The sequence below is a fragment of the Martes martes genome, assembly GCF_963455335.1.
Source record: "Martes martes genome assembly, chromosome: 10".
In the NCBI taxonomy this organism is placed as follows: Eukaryota; Metazoa; Chordata; class Mammalia; order Carnivora; family Mustelidae; genus Martes; species Martes martes.
The window spans coordinates 31406499-31430083 of record NC_137898.1 but is presented as its reverse complement, the minus strand read 5'-3'; the positions used below and the strand labels follow the sequence as shown (position 1 = coordinate 31430083).

At 50.2% G+C, this 23585-nt stretch overlaps 2 protein-coding genes across 3 annotated transcripts in view; one reads left to right on the top strand and one right to left on the bottom strand.

Annotated features, from left to right (window-relative positions):
* Positions 1-2014: 2014 nt before the first annotated feature.
* RCN1 (reticulocalbin 1) lies at positions 2015-15007 on the top strand. The gene is made up of 6 exons (XM_080815794.1): positions 2015-2551; positions 6599-6792; positions 7894-8072; positions 9759-9819; positions 12538-12737; positions 13583-15007. Exons 1-6 carry the CDS (start codon positions 2298-2300, stop codon positions 13688-13690), a joined length of 996 nt encoding a protein of 331 aa, XP_080671920.1. The 5' UTR covers positions 2015-2297; the 3' UTR covers positions 13691-15007.
* Positions 15008-19805: 4798 nt separating this feature from the next.
* LOC308350479 (uncharacterized protein) overlaps positions 19806-23585 on the bottom strand; it is a 177554-nt gene continuing 173774 nt past the window's right edge. For both annotated transcript variants that reach the window (XM_080815793.1, XM_080815792.1), the window contains exon 3: positions 19806-20250. In XM_080815793.1, coding sequence (XP_080671919.1) covers positions 19866-20250 — 385 coding nt within the window. In that variant the 3' untranslated portion in view covers positions 19806-19865. The remainder of the gene's footprint in view (positions 20251-23585) is intronic.

Below are 23585 nucleotides of genomic sequence, written 5' to 3'. Positions count from 1 at the left end.
GCTTGTGTGATGAGTACTGAAGGGACAAAGCCACCCACCTCAGGGCCCTCGCATTTTAGTAGGGAGCTCCTCTACACCCAACGTATTTAAGAGTATGTAATGTCTCTCTGTTGCTAGAAAGTCAAGCCTCTAAACTGACTGTGGGAAGCATGTGTGTTCTCTAGCACCACGCTTCCTGCCCCACGAGAAGTCAGCCCAGGTTTGGTGAGGTACCAAGGACTACATGCCTACATCTCACTGCAGACAGGTGGGAATGTATGGGGTCACAAGGATATGACCTCAAACCCCACCGCTCTGTGCCAGGTCACATGACCTTGTCCTCCGCGCATATACCCACACCCCTGCTCTCTGGCTTAGCTTACTCACCTTCAGTCTCTCTTTAGATGCCCCTTTCTTTGGGAGGCCTTCCTCAATGGATCCCCAAAGCTGGGTCTTGACCCTCTGATTACCCCCATAACACCAAATGCCTTCCTCCCTCAGCACCTGTCACGCCAATTTGCTACTCAGTAAACCAGTAGCCATCACAGCCCTGTCATTTAGCAGGTGCTTAGTTTATTGACTGGTCTACAAAACACTAAGCTCTGCAGGGACCGTGACTGCCTTGTCCCCCATTGTATCCTCAGCATCCCGTCCAGAGCTTAGGCCATGATGGGCACACACAAATTAATCATTGATTGAAAGACGTCTTCAGGGGTGCCTGGGTGGCTCAGTCGTTAGGCGTCTGCCTTCAGCTCAGGTCATGATCCCAGGGTCCTGGGATTGAGCCCTGCATTGGGCTCTCTGCTCAGCAGGGAACCTGTTCCCCACCCACCCCGCCTCTCCGCCTGCCTCTCTGCCTACTTGTGATCTCTGTCTGGCAAATAAGTAAATAAACAAATAAATCTTAAAAAAAAAAAAAAAAGAACGAAAGAAGTCCTCATAAAAACAGTATTTGGATCTATGTTGATAATGTCCTGGTATCCTTGTTGCAAGAGGGAGCTCAGTGACCTTTTCTAGATGGTCAGGATGGGGGACTGGACAAGATAAAAGAAAAGATCTCTCCTCTCTTCAACCACACCTTTAGTTTTCTAGGGATGCTTCACCTGAGGCTCATCAGTTGGGCTTCAGAAGATCGACGAATCTCCTGACACTTTTATCAACCATTCCTGCCAATAGCTGTATGTGCATTTTTCTGGAAGGAGGCCCATGGATTTCAATGAGTCTCAAAAGGCTGTGACTCAGAATCATTGCCCTAGACCCAAATGGTCCAATATGACAGCCACTAGCCATATGTAGCTATTTAAGTCTAAATTTAAATTAAAATTGCAAAGCCTTAGTAACAGTAGCTACACACGAAGTGCTCAATAACCACCAGGGGACAGCCCAGATGGAGAGCATTTCCATGATTGCACAAAGTTCTGCAGAGCTTCTCAATGTCGGTAGCATTACTCTGCATTTAATGTACAGACAAGATTTGTTTAAATCACTCAGTGTTTTGTAAAATGAGGTGCCATCGTTCAGAAGTGAAAACATGGGACATCTGAAATTCTGATTTCTTTTGGGAAGCGTAACTATCTCCCAGTTTGGGGCCTTGCACTCGTGGCAGCTGGAACGCGCAGGACTGCTCAGTTTAGTTGGCCCCGGTCATACTGAAGCCACTTGCTTGGCCCTCTTCGACACTTGGGTTTGCGACCCTTGTTTCTAGGGGATCTCGGCCACCCTGGTTTCTTTCCAGTCTCTTGTGTTTGTAACCAGACTCCCAAGTTTGGGTAAGTGGGGTTGAATTTGGTGTAGGAGCAAATCTTGGGACGGGGTCCAGGGCTGGGATTCCGGCGCCCCGCTGGAAGTTGGGGAGGGGCAGCGCCTCCCTCCCTCCCTCCGTTCATTCTCCGGAACTGGGAGAAGGAAGAGGGAATTTTATCCCGAACATCTGTTGCTTGACAAAGAACTTCTTGCTGGTCTTCCTAAAAGCCCTCCAGTCCCCAGCCCAGTACGCCTGGGCCCGCCCCTCGCAACCAGATCGCTGGGAGGGGCCGAGGCGAAACCCGAGCCCCGCGCCCACCACCCGGGCTGGCGACGTGGCTCGGCTGCCCCGGCCTCCCCCCGCAGTCCGGCGGCCAATGGGCGCGTGAGCCGGGCTGCCCGAAGCTTCCCTGCCCGCGGCCCGGGGCGCGCCCCTTCTCTCCGGCGCGGGGCGGGCCCGTCCCCTCCCCCGCCGCCGCCGCCGCCGCCGCCGCAGCGCTGGGAGCCCCCACTCCGAGTCGCCGTCCTCCTCGCTCGCTCGGTGCCTCCCCGCGGGCCGCTCTCCTGCCCTGACGATGGCGCGTGGCGGCCGCGACCGCCTCCTGGGGCTCGCCCTGGGGCTGCTGCTGGCGCTGGCGCTGGCGCCCCGGGCGCTGCGGGCCAAGCCCACCGTGCGCAAGGAGCGCGTGGTGCGGCCCGACTCGGAGCTGGGCGAACGGCCGCCCGAGGACAACCAGAGCTTCCAGTACGACCACGAGGCCTTCCTGGGCAAAGAGGACTCCAAGACCTTCGACCAGCTCACCTCGGAGGAGAGCAAGGAGAGGCTGGGGTGAGGCCGCGGTCCGGGCCGCGCTCGGGGGCGTCGCAGGTGCCCGTGGGGACACCGGGGCGGCCGCCACGCGGGACTCGCGCCGCAAAGCGAAAGCGAAATCGGGTGCGCGGTCGGAGGGCGGGGACCGGCGGGCACGGCCGGCGGGCTCGCGCGGAGTTGCCCGGGGGTGCCGGGACCGCGGCGTGGAGACCGCCACCGCGCCCGGGCCGGGGTGGCTTCCCGCGGGGAGGCAAGAACGTGGCAGCGGCCGCGGGAGCCAAGGCGGTCAGGGCCCGCCCCCTACCCTCGGTTGCATCAGAAGGGAGGGCGGAGGGTGTACAAAAGAGTTTGTGCACCGTGGCATTTTAGTGACATGAGCTCTTCCCCACCCTCCCAGTTTCCCTCTTCAACCCCACCCCCCCGCCATTCCCCGGGGTTTAGGGTTTGTGGCACTGCTAAGAAGGTCTCCAGGATGAACAGAAATGGATAAAAGATTTAGGGGCAGATGAACGAGAGGCTTGATTCCTGGCCGGGAGTTCCTGGGCGGGGGCAGAGATGTTCTTGCCATGCGGCTAATAGTAGGAATAGCAGAAATACGAGTATAAAGATCCTGTCAAGAGAAGGGGCATTAGGGGATAGGCAGTGGGAAGTGAGAGTGGAAACTGGTCCCCCAGTTTATGTTTCCCGCAGTTGTCTGTGGAGGCACCCAGTCCTTTGGCAACGAGGGCAAAAAGCTGGAGGGTGTGGTGGCAGATTGTGGATTTCGCTGGTGAAGCCAGTTGAATCAGGAGCCAAACCTGGAACACAAAACTTTGGTACATTACTGCAGTCTCTCTCTAGGTCCCCTGGGGATACCGTTGGGCTTGTGCAAAGGTATCTGGGAACCCTTCCACAGAGCAGTCAGCCCCAAGACCTGGTCCCAGGTGGAGGCAGGGCTGCTCTGGTGTGTGTGTTGGGGTGGGGTGGGGGCTCCTGTTAGCCTGGCCCACTGGGCACCAGGCCTCCCGGAACTTGCTTCCTGGGGGTGGTGGATCTTCTTGTCCTGCTGCATGAAAAAGAACACAGCCATCTCTGTGCTGCCAGGGCTACCAAAGGCCAATGTGCTCGATTAAAATAGGAGGCTAAATTATACCTATTGTGTAGGTGCACCAGCTGCCTTCTAAGATAAAAAGATCTTTGAACTTCAAAGTCATCCCCAAACAATCACCTTTTATTCTGCAGAGAAGTAGTTTCTCTTCTTGTCTGGCACTTAACAATGGGGGCCATTGATGAGTTCCGTCTATTGTATTGCTTTGAAGCACTTGGTAACTGATTTCTTCTGGGACCCTGAGAGGCCGCCATTTGCAGCATTGCCACCAGAGAGCAGGAGGACAGGTTTTGGGATGGAGAGTAGGGAACTCTGTAGTTTGCTGTCCTAACAGCTTCCAGTTTTAGCGCCTTCATCATGACAGGCAAGCCTAGTGGCGAGAACTAGTGCAGGTGGTCGGTCTGCATTTGGTCCCTGTGTGCATACCCCCATGTCACTCATTTAGTCATGCAGCAAACGTTTGAATGGCTGCTGTGTGCCAGGCACTGTGTTAGGTACCAGGCAGATACAAAGTTAAGACCTTGTGCGCTAGGCCTCCAAGTCCTTACCGTCAAGAGTAGAGGAGAGAGACACAAGCAGACACTGCGCGTAACTGCTGTGATGGTGCCGCGTACAAACCATGGTGACCACAATCGGGAGAAGGAGCCCCTAGGGCTGCAGGTTCCAGATGGGCCTAGGGGCCTGGGGACTCCATCTGATCAGAACCAGCGGGATGGCTCGGAGCTTGCCAGGGGTACCAGCAGAGCGATGCTTTCCTGAAGCAAAAACCACCTGCTTGCAAAGGTGTTGAGACCTGTTCTGGGGGTGAGGAGTGGTGGGACAGGGCAGAGCAGAAAGGATCTCTGTGAGGTGGAGACCGGACGATACTCTGTACACGATCAAAACGTCAGCATCCCCAAAACTTTTTAGGAACGTGAGACCAGCAGCAGGACAGAGAACATAACCGAGGCACGGATGGAGAAACCAGGGACAGGGGAGTGAGTGGCCATGAGGGCCTGAAGCAGGCCCAGCCAGTCCCGAGGGCAGGAGAGGGTGAATCCAGACACATGTGGGAGGTAGAACTGTGCGTGCTTGCTCTTGGCTTCGCGTGGGGATGGGGAAGAGGAGGGAACCCAGGATAGCCGGTCTGCAGCCTGAACCACCGGATGGGGACTGGACACACCACTCATTCGTCAGGTAAATCTAGGCTAGAGGGGAGGGCTTGGGAGCGGGGGGTGCCGTCTGGGACAGACTGGAGCAGGAACAGCCCCCTCCCTGTCCCCTGCCCCCACTGAGTTTGGGCTGCTGAAGGGGGAGTGTGGCTGGATCCGGGCAATCACCGCCTGATGTTAGATTCGAAAAGGGGACCGTCCTAAAGCCACTGGGGACACATAGGCTGGGGAGCTGCAAAGTAGAGGCCCACGGGCCACATGCAGTCACAGACATGCGGCACGGTCTTGGAGAAAACGTAAAGTACCATCCAAGTGATGTCACGTACAGACCCTGATTTCTAGTTTCTCTTGACACGGTCGACTTTTATTCCCACCTGTTAGGCAGCGTCTGGAGTGGAGATGGGCAGCCTTGCAGGTGGCGGCAGCACATCTCCAGGTTTGCCCGAGGCCCTGCTGGGGGTCTCTGCTCGCTCTGTTCCTCGCTGGGTGTCGGTTGAGTTCTCTATCCTCCTGTGATCTAGATGACTGTCCTTAGTGAGGCCAGGCACACATTCTCTCCTTTCTTCGCCACAACATCGCTTGTGAAACAGGTGTTCCAATTTATAGTCAGGGAAACTGAGACCCCGAGGGGCTGTGATTCCCTGGAAGGAAGTCTCGAGGCTTTGTCAGTCTTGAGACCTGTTAAAATGGCCGCTGAGGCGGGGCCCCCTGGAAGCTGTTGGGAGTGCTTACGTTTTCCTGAGTTAAGAAGAGCAGCTCTGCTACCCAGACTCGGGTAGGCGATGGAGACTGTACGCGTACTAATGAATTCATCCCCCATTTCTAATTAATCAAAGAGTAACTGTCAGTCAGAACTTCAGTTGATGGTAAGAAAGTTTTACCAGTGAGGTGACAGGCTGCAGCGCAAAGCAAAGAACCAAATCGCTAATTAGCCTGGGTGACCCCATCCCAGGTGGACGGACGACTAGAGTCAGACTTTTTTAAGCATTAGAAATACCTTGTGGGTGTCCTTGAAGTTCCCCACAGGGACAGCTTCCTTCGCTTGGGACCCTCGGGCCTAGAGGTGGCCACTGGGGAGTTCCCGACCTGAAGTTTGCTGTGGACTCGGGCTTGGGGTACCTCAGTAGAGTCTCGCGTGCAGTCGCTGGACCGAAGGCCAGCTGTGGAACAGGAGACACCACTGGACCGAGGCACCTGCACCCTGAAGACAGGGGTTTGGGCTCCTGCGGGTGCTCAGCTGGTCAAGTTTCTTGAATAGTTTCCATGCCATGAACGCTCTTTCACCCCTGACGTCTTGGGCTTTGACTGACAAGGTCTGGTCTCCTGCTTTAAGCTTCAAGTTGTTGTTGTTTGTTTGTTTGCACTGGCCCTAGAGCCCGGTTACCCGGTCATAGCACATACTAGCTGTGCGATCTCGGAAAAGTCATCTCATTTCCCTCAGCCTCGGTTCCATCACTCTAAAGCGAGGGAGTCAGAATGCACCTGGAGAGGACTGCTAGGTTTCATCTTACAAATCAGCTCTAATCAGTTGTCCAGCTGCAGGGCACTGTGTTGAGAAGGATTCTGAGGCACATCTGGGTTTATCAGGACAGAGGCCATGGCCCACCCTGGTCGTGTCTGCCATTGGCACTGGGTCGGGAGAGGCGTATTATCTTCAGAAAAGATGAACTTTAAGATACCTCCCAGCATGATCGGATCATTGATTTTATTTCAGTTGTTTATGCATTTTAGATTCTATGGTGTTTGATCTTTTTCTGGATCAGGATCATGTTAAGTCTTGATAATAGACTTGTGGGTTTGGTGTTGGCTTTTTTTTTTTAACTACAGGAAGATTGTTGATCGGATTGACAGTGATGGGGACAGCTTTGTTACCACTGAGGAGCTGAAAACCTGGATCAAACGAGTGCAGAAAAGATACATCTATGATAATGTTGCCAAAGTCTGGAAGGATTATGATCGGGACAAAGATGATAAGATTTCCTGGGAAGAGTACAAACAAGCCACCTATGGTTACTACCTAGGTAAGAGGTGCTGCCTGAGTTCTTGCACAGCTGGGGCCCTCAGAACAAGCTTCCTGCTGGAGCCTGTCCTCTCTCTCGACACATCTGTTGTCTCGGGGAGATGTCACAACCCCCTAAGCAGAACCTCCTTGTGTAGCACCCTCCTCTGCTTAGTAAGAATGTATAGAGCTGCTTACTCTGACTGAAGCTGTAGGTGGTGAGTAGTAGTGGGAGGGGTCCAGGGCCCAATAACGAGTGACTTAGCCTGGGTGGCTTACTTGGTTAAGCATCCGAATCTTGACTCGGGTTCAGGCTGTCATTTCAGGGTCGTGAGATGTGACTTCGGTTCCTGCCCAATCCGAGCTTACGATCTCAGAGGCATAAAGAACAAAGAGAACAGAGTAGAGATGAAGTGTGTCTGTGGGACAGTTCCAAAATGCTGCCTAGTTTCAGATACCAAAGACGGCTGGAGCCCTCAGGGAAGGCTTCCTGGGGGAGGGTGGCCTGGGAGTTGGGCCTTGAAGAATGGATATATATTTGGAGAGAGACAAGAGGGGAAGGTGGGTCAGCTGGGGAAGCAAAGGGACAGGAGTGTATTCAGCAGTGGACAGGGTTTGGATAGAAGACATGCTTGTTTGTGGGGAATGATAGAGGGATGTGTGCAGGCACAGTGTGCGGCCCCACTGGGTGCATGGGAGAGAGAGCTAGGAGATAGGTCTGAGGAGAGCTGGAGATGCACACACTCATCACTAGGTTAAAGAGATCTTAAGAGCCAGACAGAAACACTTCGACAGAATGTCGTGGGTACTGGGGAGCCTGTGTGTGTTCTAGATCAAACAATGATATGAAAGCAGGGTTCTGCAAAGAAAAGTATGACCATGTGGCCTAAAGCCAGCACTCTTAACCACTTGCTAAAATGCCCCCAATAAACTGCTAGGACCTGGATTATTGCAGGGGAGGGAATGAAGGGACAGATAAAGGCATTCTGAAATGTTTCAAAGACCTCAGTGAATTTGGGACCTTTTGTCCTGTGTGTACCGTTTGAGCATGAAGGATGAGTGATCTGGAAGGAAATGCTTTCCATAGCAGCCCAGCTCAGACATTTCTGCACACATCCCGCAGGAAACCCCGCAGAGTTTCAGGATACTTCAGATCATCACACCTTTAAAAAGATGCTGCCACGTGATGAGAGAAGGTTCAAGGCCGCAGACCTCGACGGTGACCAGACAGCTACTCGGGAGGAGTTCACCGCCTTTCTGCACCCCGAGGAGTTTGAGCATATGAAGGAAATTGTGGTTTTGGTAAGATCATTAAAGAACCTGAGCTGGGAAAAGACCAGAGCTAAATTGGTACCGAAAGCTTGTCCCTTCTTGCAAAGAGAGCGCGTTTGTCGGCCGGACGGGAGTTGGAAAAGAACTCTGAAGGGGACTACGTTGGGAACACTTGTCTACCTGATAGATTAGTCAGGGCCGCCTCGCTGCTGTAACAAACAGCCCCCATCCCAGCCGTGGGAAACAAAGATTATTTTTGCTTCTACCAAGCCCTGTGCAGATGGTCCGAGTCATGTGAGCCTTCTGGGCGCTTCCTCAAGTACCGTCAGATACCCAGACACCTTACACCCAGACACTCTCCCATCTCGTGGCTTCCTGGTCATCCTGGAACAACCAGCCGGGAGACACAAAGGAAAAGAAAGGGAATGAAGAGAAGGCAACCATCTGCTGTTACTCTTGTGGCCAAGACTGTCCCTCCCTTTTACCTTCCACGGGCTCCTTCTGGATAGGACGAGGCAGGGAGATAGAGTTTTTGGTGTATGCCAGGAAAGAACAGACGGGTTCAGTGATCCACCAGCTAGTCTCTGTCCCATTTTTCAGCCTTGCGGGAACTAGAAAAAGACCCTGAAAGGGAATTAGTGATTGTTAAACCACAGGGGAATTTAAAACTGGCTGGAAGGAGGCTTCTCTTAGGAGTGGGGCTTGGGAGGGTACGTGGGTCTGACCAAGGCTCTGGGGGGTGGCTGTGCATTCCATAGTGTCTGGTGGGGTCCCAAACGTCTTCATTTTCCGTGACGGTAAAATAAATGCCATCACCTATTTCTTGGGCAGGTGCCCAGGCCATTTCTAACTGCTTCGATGCTGGGAAACAAGGAGCTAGAGTTTGTTGTTCGTAATTAGCTCTGGACTGTTTTAGTTGCCCAGCTGGTGGATGGGGTCCCCTCTTGCTTTGTGCTTCCCTCTCGTGATCACCGTGACACCAAGGACTGGGCAGTGGCTCTCAGAATCATTTCTTTCTACCACCCACCATCCATGTGGGGATAGCTATTTTGCCAGGGGACCGTGAAGATGGGGGAATTGTCCATAAGTGCATTACGTGCCTCTGGACTGGCTCCCTGCTCTCAGGTTGGCTGTTCGCTTCAGCCCAGGATGCATCTGACAAAGGAAGGTCATGTAATTACTCACCCGAGCAATAAACCTAATTAAGAAGTCAAATGCACTAAGTGTAGCACATATACGTCCAAAAGTATAATAGACTTTTACATCTTAATTGCCTATTGTTTCATATTTTTATGACATCCACTTAGTCTGCATCATCCACTCAGCCCTGGAATCTACTATTTGTGATTACCCAGTCCAGTGGTTCTCAAGCTGGGTTCCTCACAGTACCCCAGGGGATGATTTGGCTGGATGGTGGGCATGGTTGGCCTGGCAAAGCTTCTTGATAAAAATCGGAGTCCCTCTGGGCTTTTACTTATATTTGCATTTGAAGGAGTGTTCTCCTCTTAAAGTTGGGGGAAGAAGAAGGACTAACAGAAGCCACTGCCTATTTTTCACAGATAAGAAACTACTGCCCTGGGAGATAAGGAGGTGAGCCAAAAGTTTCCAAGCATTTTCGGCCATAAAAGCCAGACAGAGGAGGACAGTAGGTAGAATTCTCAGATTTGCTTAGAGCACGCCTCCAACTCGCCTTCTCTATTGCCCTTTGCTTCCTAGGAAACCCTGGAGGACATTGACAAGAATGGGGATGGGTTTGTGGATCAAGATGAGTATATTGGTAAGTGTGGCCTGGGGTCTTGCTAGGCCATCCTCGGACATGCCATGGGGCACCATTACTCCACCCACATCTCAAACTCCTTTCCGTACACGTGTCTTTTAGCAACAGCTGCAAGTCTGAAGTTGTCACTCCTATGCCCTCCCACTGGAGAGGGACTTGTCACACCAGTCCCAGGATACAGCATCTGGGAAGCACTTAGGAGACCTCACACAGGGGCCAATAGCAGGCCCCACGGCTCCGAGAGGTGGCCCCACTCCCCTGTTTGGTTTTACCTTTGCAAAATGGGTGTGGAGATCCCACAGATTTCCAGTGAGGCCAGAGCAGACTGGGTCAGGGGAAAGATCCCAAAGTCAGACGGTGGGTCCGTGGGTTCTCGAGGTACTGAGCAGGTAGAGCCGGGATGAATGCGACTGTTTACTGGCCCAGGCGTCTGCAGAAAGGGCCTCCTCCTTAGAGAGGTGACTCCTTGTACAGAGGGCACAGCTGCCCCATGCTTGATCATCCTGTACCTCTGGTTTTTGATGCTTTCATTGGGAGTACCGCAGTCCGTCTTTTGCTCCGGTGGTTTCCACTGAAGCGTCAAGAAGTGGGTTTGTCGGGTACTGGGCGCTGCGGGAGTGGGAGTCAAACTCATGCAGCCGGGTCAGAAGCTGCCTTGCCGGTTAGAGCCCTTCCGAGCAGCCGGTAGGCCTCCCAGCCTAGAGGACTGGGGCAGGCCACTAGGAACTTTCCATTTGACCCTCACCACGGTCACATGGGTGCTCTGGTACAGGGCTCCCTAAAGCAGGTGCCCTCCCCTGGCAACTCTAGTACTCCCAAGTGTTGATAAAGTAAATGCTGGAAAGTCATCTGAGGGATGGGATGCATATAATCTTCGTGCCCACCGTTAATAGAGGCAGTTAATTACCTTTCGGCACGAGACCAACGCGCACGTTGTGGTCCCTGGTCTGTGGTTGCATTGCTTGGCCACCCCAGGCCGGAGAATCGTGCCTTCCGTAATGACGAGCAAAGTTTCTTCTAAGCAGAAGTGATCGTTGATCGGAAGGCCCGAGTGCTGTCCGCGGGTGTGTGTAACAGACAGGTCACTCTCAGCGTGGTAATTAAAGTGATCTCGGTGGCACTACCTCCGGAGAATAACATACTGACAGGCCCCTCGTGGGCGCGAGCCGCGGAGCCTTCCCCGTGCTCGGGGTGCAAGCGAGGCACAGCTCAGCTGTGGACGCCTCGCCTTGACGGTGGTGATGGAATTAGACAGAAAAGGCTGACGCGTTGAAACAAGCCATGTCGCACTTTTGATTAAAAGTGTGTGCTCTTCTGGCCCTCCTGAACTCTGCATTGAACCGGTTCAAAGTCAGGGGCAAAACTCTGAGGGGCTCTGCCTGAAAGAAACACTCCATTCTTGACACCGGGGAGGGAGGGACGGAGGGAGGTGCGGGGCATGGTGCTTGAAAACACAATTCTGAGCGGCTCGCAGGCAGAGGGGAGGCCCGATGTGTGGACTTGTCCAGCAAGTGACTTCATTTACAGAGGAGCCTTGTTTTCTGCTGGGAGTGAGCAGAAAACCGGTGGTGATCTGGTGCGGTGGGAAGAGCACTGGGCTTGGGAGTCCTGGCTTCTCCACTTAGTAGCTGTGCAACCCTTTGGCAGTCACGTCATACTGATAAGCCTCAGTTTCCTCATCCAGAAAATGGGAATACACAGCACACACGCTTGCGGGACTTGATGAAGCCCAAGTTAGCTAATAAATGTGACAGCCTTGCTCCAAAACAGTCGGCAGTGTCAGGTGTGGCTCTGCCTTATAGCAGAACCAAGGGCCTTGCCTCTCTTTTTCCTTCATTCACTACCCGCTCTCTCTACCACTTGTCATTTCCAAGCTGTGTCTCCATCAAAGAGAAAACTGCCCACAGGGTATCTGTCTTTTCCAAGGAGAGCTAGTGACTTAGCAAGCAATGTACCTAGATTTTTTTTTTCCTTTCCCAGTCATTTCATAAAATATAATGATTCATCTTACAGAATTGTTATAAGGATGAAATAAAATGATCTCCGGGGAAGCCCTTTGGAGATGATACAAACAACAATAGGAATAAGTGGTTGAGACCAGGGGTGGGGGCAGAGTGGCCCTGTTCCCATGTAGCCTCGAGCTCATACTAGCTGTGGGTCCTTGGGTTAAGGCTGTACCTCAGTGTTTTCATCTATAAAATGGGAACAGTAAAAGCACCTACTTCTAGGATTATTATGAAAGTTAAACAAAAAAAAATGTGTAAAGTATTTTATATATACTATCTGGACCACAGGAAGTGCTTGATGTTGGTCTTTATTACTGTTTTTTCACCCATATAGTGCCAGTTTGGCTTGTAGAGTTTTTTTCACGGAAAGGATCCTCTTAATCTTCATAGAAACTCTGATTTGTAAATCACTACCTCCAAGTTACAGACAAGGCAGCTTAAGACTCACTGAATTAAGTAACATGATCCCGGTCCCTGAACTAAGGCACGAGCCAGGATTCATCTTCTGGCCCCTGAGCTCCATTCTTTCTGTTCCATGAGGCGACCTGCACGGCGGCTCATTCACTACGTCATTATCCTCCGGAAACTGCCCGCCAGACATTTGGGTGAGGGGCCTAATGGGTCATCATCTTTCCAAAACCTCAGCAGCTCAGGTTTTCCTTGACTTGCCTTCCCGCTTGTCCTGCTAACCAAGAACCACCTTCCCTTCCAGCGGATATGTTTTCCCACGAGGAGAACGGCCCCGAGCCAGACTGGGTTCTCTCCGAACGGGAGCAGTTTAATGAGTTCCGGGATCTGAACAAGGACGGGAAGTTGGACAAAGATGAGATTCGCCACTGGATCCTCCCTCAGGACTACGACCATGCTCAGGCCGAGGCCCGGCACCTGGTGTATGAATCAGACAAAGACAAGGTAGTTCACGTTCTCCTGGAATCATTCCTTGAAGGGAGACCGTTTACACAAGATGGGTTCTGTTTGCTTCTTTGGTGATAGCATTGGCCCATGGCCCACGCAGCCGGGTCCTTATCGACTTCTCTCATATTTGCCCTACATTAGAGACTTGGGAGCTTAAGCCAATACCGTGATAACCCACGGTGAACTCATTCGAGGCCCAGACAGTCCTGGATAGTCCGCTAAGGGCCACATACTTAATTCCCTCCCCTAAGGATGGCAGAAACCGTCACTTCCTTGGCTGTGGGCTGGGCATGGATTTCAGAGGTGTACCCTGAGTTGTCCGAGGACCGGTTTGTTCATTCGATCCGTCGGGTCGGCAGACTCTTAGCAAACATCTGTAACGTGTCAGGCACAAGGGTGCCCATCCCATGACGTCCCAGACATCTCCAAGCAAGCTCGTCCTGCTGGCTCGGACGCCCAGCCCTTGAGTATCTTTTGATAAATATCCACATAAATAAACAAGATTTAGAAAGAAGCCCTGCCTCTTCCCAGTTTGATCTCTGCTCCACATTCTTGGGAGACAGGAGAGTTCTGTAGTCAAACCATAAAAGGGGAGTGGATCTCTTCTTTGGGGCCTGTTTAGGGAAAACCAGCACTACTTGTGGACGTAACCAGATTCTCACCGCGGTCTGGTTTTTGCAGGGTGGTGACGGTGGGTGAAGGGGGTGCCTGGCAGCTTCTCTTAATTATGACATGCACTATTTTAAATGTTGAGAATCCATGAAATTAGGGGAGTTTCACGCTGAACCGTTCCTCAGAGTTACCAGAACTTCTGTGACAGAGGTCTTTCCTCTCTCTCGCAGGATGAAAAGCTAACTAAAGAGGAGATATTGGAGAACTGGAACATGTTCGTCGGGAGCCAGGCTACCAATTACGGGGAAGATCTCACAAAAAACCACGATGAACTTTGATACCTCCTCCCCATAGCACATACAGCAGACTGTCACAGGCTTTCTCTCATTGTCTTGGAGGGTTGCTACAGTTGTCTTGCTTACAGCAGTTGGGGACCCCCAAAAAGCAAGTTTCTGACCTCAGATTGGGGTTAAAATGATTTTTCACTCACTATTTCCTGGAAAACAGTCATCGCGCTCGTTTCAGTAAGACTTCTCCTAAACACATTAAAATCTTGGTCAGTCACGACACTCTATGGGGATAGTTGCTAAAACATGATTTGTTAGCTTTTTCCGTTAAACATAAATGAAAGGGCAAGAGAATGTGAAAGAGCCCCAGGTTCAGAAGTTGGGGGGCTTGGGGGCAGTACATGGAGCGACTGCTGTGTATTTTAACTGCACAGTTTTTGGGTCTGCCACTGTTGAACAGCTGGTGAGGGAAACGTCTGGTGAAGCTACAGTGGTGTCCCCCTCTGCAGGCTTATTTCAGAGCACGTCTAATATTCTCGATTCTTCCTTCTTGACCTTATACTCTGAGCTATCATTGTAAATGGTATATAAAACCTCTGTGCATTTTTCTGTACAGACCTGCTAATGTGCACAACAAATCCATATCTTTCTGGTGTTTTTTGTTTGTTTTTACCATAAGCAGCAATCAAGAAAGATAATGTGAAAAAGAAAGGAAGTTTAGCGGTAGGGAAGAAATGAATGTTAGGCATTCGAAGAACTCCAGGAAAATGATGAACACTTTATTATACTTGAGAACATTTTCTTGAGATGTAAATGACGTAGGTCTGAGCTTTGAAAAAGTGAACAGTAGTACAATCCGTTTCCTCGCTGATCGCCGACAGGAATGAGGCGGTGGGATCCTGGGGAGGCTGGCATCGTGGAGCCTTGGAACCTACTCCCCCTGGTCCTGGGGAATCTGCAACCCTTGGACATGCCCTGGGGACTGCTACACCAGGGAATTAGGAAAAGGTGGTGTTCCAAGCCATCGGCTGAACTGGTAGAAAACAGCTCTTAAAGGTTGAAATTTCACCTTATAAATAGTGAACAAAATAAAGGATCCCACTGAGGATTTTCTACTGTGTGCTGTGGTGTTTGACCTCTGATGTACTATTTGTGACATTCTTGTTCATATAGAATTAACAGTGGGGGGACGCCTGGGTGGCTCAGTTGGTTAAGCGGCTGCCTTCGGCTCAGGTCATGATCCCAGCGTCCTGGGATCGAGTCCCACATCGGGCTCCTTGCTCCGCAGGGAGCCTGCTTCTCCCTCTGCCACTCTGTCTGCCTGTGCTCGCTCTCTCTCTCTCTGACAAATAAATAAATAAAATCTTTAAAAAAAAAAAAAAAAAGAATTAACAGTGGGATGGGATTACATTAATTAAGATGATAAAGGCTCGGCTTGTAATCCGACTACAAAAATGTTTAGAATATGCTCACATTTACCTATGTAACAAATGCATAACTTCCTTCTTTCTCTGCTAGTAGGGGCATTTGCGAGTCATTGTAACTGTAAGTCTCTCTGAGACAGGTTTCAAGGCCTGCAGGGCCTTACAGGCTCTGGTCCCTTCCTATATCAGCATCTCCCTACCACTCTCCCTTCCACCTCCCATAGCCACTGACTTTCTAGTCCTCCAGCACAGCAAGGTCATTCCCAGCTTGAGCCTTTCGCACTTGCTGCCCCGGAGATTCAGAACACCCATCTCCCACGTCCTCAGGGAACTCAGATGGTGCCTCCACAATGGGTTCTCCCACGCTCCATCATCTATGGTGTTCCCATTTGAGTCCCTGTTTATATTTTGTCTCATTTCCCTGTTCTCTTCTTGGTACACATTGCCATTTAAGCCACTGTATCCTAGGGTTGATGTCCAAATTACCACAAAGAGGGAGGCTTACAACAACAGAAACTAAAGTCTTTCCCAGTTCTTGAGGCCAGAGTCTGAAACAAAGGTGTAGGCAAGGCCACACTCCCTGGGGTGCTCTTGGGAAGGATTCAGATTTCAGAATCTGCTTTCAGATTCTGGTGGCCCCAGGTGTTCACTGGCTGTGGCTCATCACCCCCCTCTTTGCCTCCATCTCATGGCCTTTTCTATCTCCTCTGTGTGACTTACAAGGACACTTGTCATTGGATGTAGGGTCCACCTTGATAATCCAGCATGCTAACGCTCTTATCTCAAGATCCTTACTTAAATCTGCAAAGACTGTTTTTCCAAGTTAAGGTCACATTCACAGGTTCCAGGGGTTAGGAGGTAGACCTGGTTTTTTTTGGGGGGGGGCACCTGCAGCCAACTGTACCATTTGATGTTTTCTTGTTTGTATACTGTCCATCTTCCCCAAAAGGCAATGGGAGAGCAATGCTGGTCTGTCTTATCTACTGCCATTGTCCAGGACCAAAAGGAGGAGAGCCTAATCTATAATAGGTACTCTGCAATTACCCACTGAATGGATGAGAGGTTGTTAGCTTTCATCAGAGAGAATGTTCTTCATGGGGGAAAAGTGTGTAAATAATTAAAAAATAGCTCACATTTGCTGAATGAGAAGTTAAGTAATTTGCCTGACTCCACAATGATTAAATGGCAGGGCTGGACTCAAACCCAGGTGCTCCTGGCTCCAGATCTCCACCAGGTAGCACTAAGCCTTACTGCTCCAACTTTCAGAGCTGATACATATCCCCTTTATTTCTTTGCTCACCCACGGTGTATGATTATATGGTCCGGGAATGAGAATAACTCCTCTTACCCAGAAAGAGGCTGACACCTTTTTTTTTTCTTTTTCTTTTTGGTAATGAAAACCTGTCTTTTGGAAAATGAGAAAATAATATCTTGTAACCTAATTAGAAGCATAACACTTTTAAAAGGTGCTAACATTATTTTTACCCCAAAAGGGATTGCTGGTTGATTTATGAAGTTATGCATAGTAAGATGTTAAATATATTTTGAACACTAAATTTTTCCTTTCAAGTCAGTGCACATAAGAAGAGAACCCTCACAGAGACTAGTGCTTCTGGGGCTGAATTTAACACTATTTAAAGAACGAAAACCTTAGCTAGGGGACATAACTGTTAACATGGTGATTTGTAAAGCCTTAGATTTCTAATAGGGTCTGACTGTTGCAAGGAAAACATATTTTGTTCCTAGGTAACATTTCAAGTCGGATTATGGACAAATGCTACAAAATTGATCTGTAATGGGAAATAATGTAGTGTCACAAAGCATTATTTATATGCTTAATGTGACTGAAAGCATTAATTGCTAGGAGCCAAAATCTGTCCAAGCAAAACATGAACACACATTTCGTACTGCCTGTCTCTTACTATAGGTTTTTGAATGAATTCGAGTGTAACAAAAAATGTAGTTAGGAAATCAGCAACACCTGGAGGTTTTCTTCACCTGCATGGATTGTTGTAGTTGTTTCTTGTTAGCAAAGGCATGAATCCTGTCTGCTCAGAGGGGCCCAGCAAACAAGAGCAACGCGGCTACTTGTTAGCCACCCAACAAAAATATTTTGCGGAGTTAAGTGGTGGATGGCTGACTGGATGTTTTTAAAAGTCTTTCTAGATTGATTCTGCCACCTTTATAATAAAATCTGGCTTCCTCCCAAGTATATGCAACTAGGATTTGGCTCTCTCTGGAGTCTTAAAACAAGTTTATAATGCTAGAATTTCCCACTAAAAACCAATGAGCACTGTAATGTTCACTGCTTTGGCTCACGCTGAAGTATTAAAAACTTGGGCAGGGGAAAGACTGTGTCATCGGTCCTTAAACTCCTGCAGTTTACATGAACTTGGAGCTCTTTGCACAGAATCCACCTGCACTCTCAATTTGGGCCAGTTCCACAGTCCGAGCTGGCTCAATGTACCCTCAAGATACTCAGTGCCTCATACCCTAGGTAGGAGGCATCCCGGCATCCCATGTGTTTTCAGTACCTCTGTCATTTTTCTCATATAAGATAGAAAAATAGGGGTGCCTGGCTGGGTGGCTCAGTCGGTTAAGTGTCAGACTCGACTTTGGCTCAGATCATGATCTCAGGGTAGTTGGATCGAGCCCCCCGTGGGGCCCCACAATCAATGGGGAGTCTGCTTAAGGATTCTCTCCCCCTCTTCCTCTGCCTCTGCTCATTCCCCAACTCATGCTCTCTCTCAAGTAAATACATAAATCTTAAAAAAAAAAAGAAGAAAAAGAAAACAGTGTGCATCTAGCCACTGAGGCATGGGAAAGAAAATGAATATAAGGCTTGGTTACTTTCCCACCTTGAAGGTGCTTGTGTAGCGAGAGCACATAGCATTTCTTTCCTCTTACACTAATAGCCATAACCAGCCACTAAGCCAAGTTCTTCCACACATTTCTCCTGCCCTCGTCACAACCTATGAGGCCAGTATTCGTAGGAAAGAGAGATAAGCTGGGCTGTGCTGTGGGAACAGACAACCCTATCACCTCAGTGGTTTAAAGAGGCCGCTCTGGGCCAGTTGTCCACGGCAGCTGTGGTGTGGGGGCTCAGGGGGGGTGAGAGTCAAGCACAGGCAAACCGGTGTGGTCACTCCTGACAGTGCCGCATGTCAAAGAATGTTCTCCTAGTTAGAAATGGCAGGGCCAGGATACCAATCCAGGTCCCCTTCTGATGGGGGTCCCCACCCTCTTAATCACCCCACTATGTTGGCCCCAGTTAAAGAGCCTCTTGGTGAATCTACCACTAATATTCCTACCATTTTAAAAACTGCTGGCTATGCATGGGGTAATTTGAGAATTCAGGACCACTGGGGTAAGACGCAGAGCTGGCAGCATGGAAAGACAGGTCCAGAGGCCTGGCTGGATTGAGTTCCAGCTCTGCTACACAGTTCTGTCATCTCAGTAGGTCACCTTCCTCCTGAAAGGCCTGTTCTGACATGTATAATAATAATAATAATAATAATACCCAGGTCTCAGAGTAGTCACAAAGATGCATGAGATAAGGCACATGCAGGAACCACAAGGACTGAAAAGTGACACACACAGAAAAGTTTTTCCTTTCCCAGCAGGTCACATGGCTGCAGTCAGACAGGCCAGGCCTGCAGACACCAGGCGGCTGGTTCGCATTCTCTCCCCGTGTGAAGTGTTCTCAGGAGGGACCTACCACCAGAGGAAACTGATTGGATGAAATGACAAAGGACTTGCCCTCGGCACTGTTGTTATCACGGTGACAGCATTCCAAAGCTCTGTGTGTAAGTGGCAGCGATTCAGAACTCCATTCGAGAGCAGATCAAAAGAGCCTCTGCATTCTCAAAAAAAACACCCAGAGACCTGACTGAAAACTGTCACTCCGGGTCTTGTTTTCAGAGGAGGAAACTGAGGCTCAGAAAGAGTCAGCTTGTGGTTTTCCCTTCCTCTGCACTGAGGCACAGGTTAGACTAGAACTCCTTCCGCTACTCCCTCTGTTCACTCAACCACCGCATCGGAGAAAGGGCAACAGTAATTCCTACCTTCGAGAAGAGGAAGAGGGATCGATCAAGGCAATGCCCGTAAAGCACTTCGGGAAGCCAGCGCGCAGCCCACGGTAACCATTTTCATTAGTCGGCCACAGCAGGGGCCTCCCACCGTTCAGGGCAGACAGTGGATGTATTGGTGCTTCCTTCTGGGCCTCTACCCATGGCAGGAGTGAGCGACTGAGGTTGTGGATCAGAAAATTGTCAGAGGCTTGTTTGTTGTTTAAGGACAATGAACAAAGGCGGGGGTTTTTGTTTTGTTTTTTTAAAGTTCATATCTTAAAAAAAAAAAAAAATAGAGGTCACATGGTTATTACCGAGTCCTGTCAGATCAGTGATCCCAAACCAGGGACGTGTGTGGCCAGGCTGCGAAGACATTAGCCATAAAGATGCACGTGGACAGCACCCCCGGGGGACCGAGGGTCAGACGGACTCACCCACTGGATGACTCCAGGCCCATTGCTACTACTCTACAAACCTCCTTTTCCTCTCCTGAAAAAGGCAGAAAGCGCCGGACCTGCCCTGCTGGGTGGCTGAGAGGGCTCAGGGGGATGCTGTGTAAAGCTCTCTACCCCTGGCCTGACTTCTTTGGTGGGGCCAGAGGACTCTGTCCTAAAAGCTTTTAACTGACGGTCATTTTAAGAATTAAAAGATATGCCATGGAATCCAAAAAACTCGTTTAGAAAATCATCTGAATTTTATTTTCTGACAGGCGATATGCCACATACAGATGATTCACACGGAAGCTGGGCTCGTTAGCCTCTGCAGGCCCTTCTTGAAGTCTTCTGGAAGACCCGTTGGCTTGCTTGTGGCTGGATTCACAAAGACATGGACTGAAGAACCGGTGGTACAGGCCAAAGAGTCAAAATGGGCCAGCTTGGGGTCGCCAAAGAAAAAGCCATCCCTGAGGTCGCAGTGATTTACAGAAGGCAGCTGGTTGGTGGCCTTGGGTGGGAACAGAGCCAGGCGGTAATGCACGCTGGAGTGACCCACTTTCTCCACGGCCAAAGCAGCCACTGGGACCTGAGGAAAGCCGATGGGTGTGTGGAAGGTACACTGATTGGTCACCATGAACCCCACCATCGGGGACGTCAGCAAGCCGGTCCTCAGGCCGCAGTATCTAGAAGGTTGAATCGCAATGCTTATTTCAGGCCCTATGACCCTCTCTCCCAGCCCAGGGATGTGTGTTCCAGAGTGAAGGGCTCTAGCCTCAAAGGGCCAACATCCGCTAGCCGAGTTACATGGGCAAGTTAGCTCACCTCCCTGGACCTCAATTTACACAACAATAGAATGTTCATAACTGTAATCCCTACCCCGTGGGCTAGCAGGGAGAGTCAGCGGTGCCTGTCAGTTAACACAGTACCATGCGCTACATGAACGGTTCCTGGACATAGTAAGTGTTCATTAAACATGAGCTATTACTAGCGTTATCATTTCCATCTTATCCTCGCTTCTTATTGTGAAGAGCCAGGAACTTCTGTGTTAAATTGGGAGTGAAAACTCACTTCTTATATAGATGGTTACCATGTCTCTCATCTCTGCTATCAGATTATAATCTCTTTAAAGGACAGTGGCTGTGCTTTGTTTATTTTTTAGATGAGATGAGGTTTAGAGATGAGGTTGCACTTGAGATAAATTTGGGAGCTGAACAGGATCAGAAATAAAAGCATAATGCCGAATTACAGTCTACCCCCAACCACCACCAAAGAGGCCCACTTGCGACCTAAACATTTTCACCGCGCTGTCTTATTATCTTCTTTTCTTGAGAAAATTAACACTGCATTTGAGAATTCACTGTAATGGAACAATCAGGGGTGGTATAGAGGCTTGACTACAAAGTCATTCATTGAGTCACTGTCCACAGAAACAAACTATCGGCCCCCACCCAGGGAGGGCACGGTGAGTACCTGTTCCAGCTGCCCTGGGTGCCTGTTGATGTCACCCATGGGGACATTAGATAACGTTCATTTGCTGACATAGAAGCTGTCCAGTGAGAAAAGATCAGATTACAGAGCGGTAGGTACCAATTGATCTCATTTGTCATATAAGACCTATTGGTTGACATACTCATGGCCTAGAAAAAGCTTTGGAAGAATGGACTCCAAAAAAGTCTTCAGGAGCTATCCTGCCAGGGAGTTTCTGGCTAACTTTTTTCTTCTTTTGGCTTGTGTGAATTTTCCAGAATGAACACAATTTGCCTTTGAAATAAGGAAAAAAATGTTATTTAAAAAAAGTCTGAATATGAATTTTATTAAAAAAAAATATATATATATTTACCAAAAAAAGTAGTAGTTCTCTGACTGGTTCTGCTATGGGCTATCGTCTAGGTCAAGAAGTTCTTAGAATGACCTCCATGGCACACCTACTCTTTGTTAGGTACTGAGGACACGGCACTGAATAAGAGAATTCCTGCTCTCTTAAGTGCTCAGCTCTAGGAGACTGGGGTTGGAGGTGGGCTGAGTCAGCTCTTGTCTTCCCTTTGGCAAGAAGGAGGTGCTCATTGTGTTCCTTTCTGGTTCCTCTTCCACACTCTCCTTCTTCTTATTCTCTCCCTTTCCTCAGCAAACTTTGCAAACTTCTCTGTTCCAAGCATGTGCTAGGCCTGGAAGAGAGAGCAGGGAACGAGCCAGACCATGACCCCTCCTGCTCTCATGTAGCCTTGGTCCAGAGAGCGTGCAGTCGGGCTGCTGCGTGGGGAGTGCCATGCCAGGGAAGGCACAGGGGCTCGGTGAGCTCGTAGTAGGGGCCCTGACTTGATCTGCATATCACGGAAGACTTTAATAGGAAGTGACTTCGAAGAGGGATCTGAAGAAACTGTAGCAACTGTTCAAGTGAACAGTAAGGGGAAGAGTCCTCCAGGAAGAGGAACAGCATGTGCGAGGACCCGGAGGCCAGAGGCGGTAGTAGGCACATCCCAGCGATAACACAAGCCCCAGATGTCTAGAACACAGATGGACAGATGCACTATGGCTTTGAAGTGAGCAATGGGTCAGACCAAGGCAATAATGTGCACAGGAGAATAATCCAGCAACTTTACCACAGTCCTGGCAAAGATGATGGTGGCGTGAGCTAGGATGGTGGTCGTGAGATGGAGGAAACAGAATGGAACCAAAAGAGATTTTGCACAAGGTCTGACGTCCAGTTCCATCGAGGGAGACACAAGGGTACAGGATGGCTTCCAGTCTTACACACTTTCTGGTGATTCATTTGTGGAAAGAGGGAACACGGAGAGGCCGGGGGTGAAGGTGAGGAAAGTGCTGGGCTCTGTTTTTAACACTGTAGGTGGAGCCGAGGTGCCCACAAGACCCAGAGAGGAGGTGCAGAGTCAGGATAATAACATCACTCATGTTTACCCTGCCCTGCACTACAGGCCAGGTCTCCCATTAAGTACACAGCTGGATTCTGTCTCAAAAGGCATGTGGCTATATGTGCCTGATGCTCAGAAAGAGGCTGGGTCTGGGGACAGGAGCTGAGATGCTGCATTAAATCTAAAATCGGGGTCTAGGCAGGGAACGGAAAGCCACGACTCTGGATGCGTGTAACACACTTGGGTGTGGTGGGCCTGTGGGGAGCCGGGAAGTAAATACCCAGGCTGACCCCACACCGCTGCAGACTTTAAAAAAAATATTGGGCAGACTAAATAAAATTCATGTGTGGCCAGCCCACGTTTGTCTTTCTGACCCCCCGTTTGTGACCTCTGGGAGAGACAGTAATTAAGCCATGGGAGAGGGAGGGGTCGCCTAGGAGAGAAAGTAGAAGTGGGTCAACACACACATGAAAAACTGGCTTAGGGGAAGCTCCCGACTGGTGATTTCTTGGGGTGCAGCGAGCAACTGATGAAGTGTCTGACTCTGACGCTGCCTGACTACTGTGTGAGGCCAATGCCTACCATCTGTTCTCTCTTACTGTCGACGGGCAAACTTCAGAACACGGGGCTGTTCGGGAAGACCCCTCATGTCCATCTAGTACAGGGGCTCTCCCACACTGGTGTGGACCAGAGTCTCCTAGGGAACCTGGGAAACCTCCAGATCCCCAGGATCCTCCCGGACCCCCCTGCAGAACCAGTCTGCAAGGAGGGTTCCAGCATCCTGATTCTGACATGCTTCTAGGGCATTCTGATGCACACAGCTAGCATAGCAGTGGCTCCTCTGGGCCCACCGCTTTGGATAAGAAAACGGATCAGAGAGATGAAGTAGGCTGTTTCCCTGCGTGCAGCTAGAAAGGAACATGGTCTGCCTACACTCGACTGGTCACCCCAGCCCTTTCAGCTGGGTCCATTAACCCTTCACACCCAGACTAAGTCCCAGCCCAGGGGTAAGGACTGGTGGGTCTTTGCTCTATTCATGGCTCAGGATGAGACCAGCCATGCTCATGTTTCTACCTGGACTCTGTACCCCACTCCAACAGCTGGTTTCAGTCTTACCTCATTCCCCTCTTCCTAAGCTCCTGCCTCCT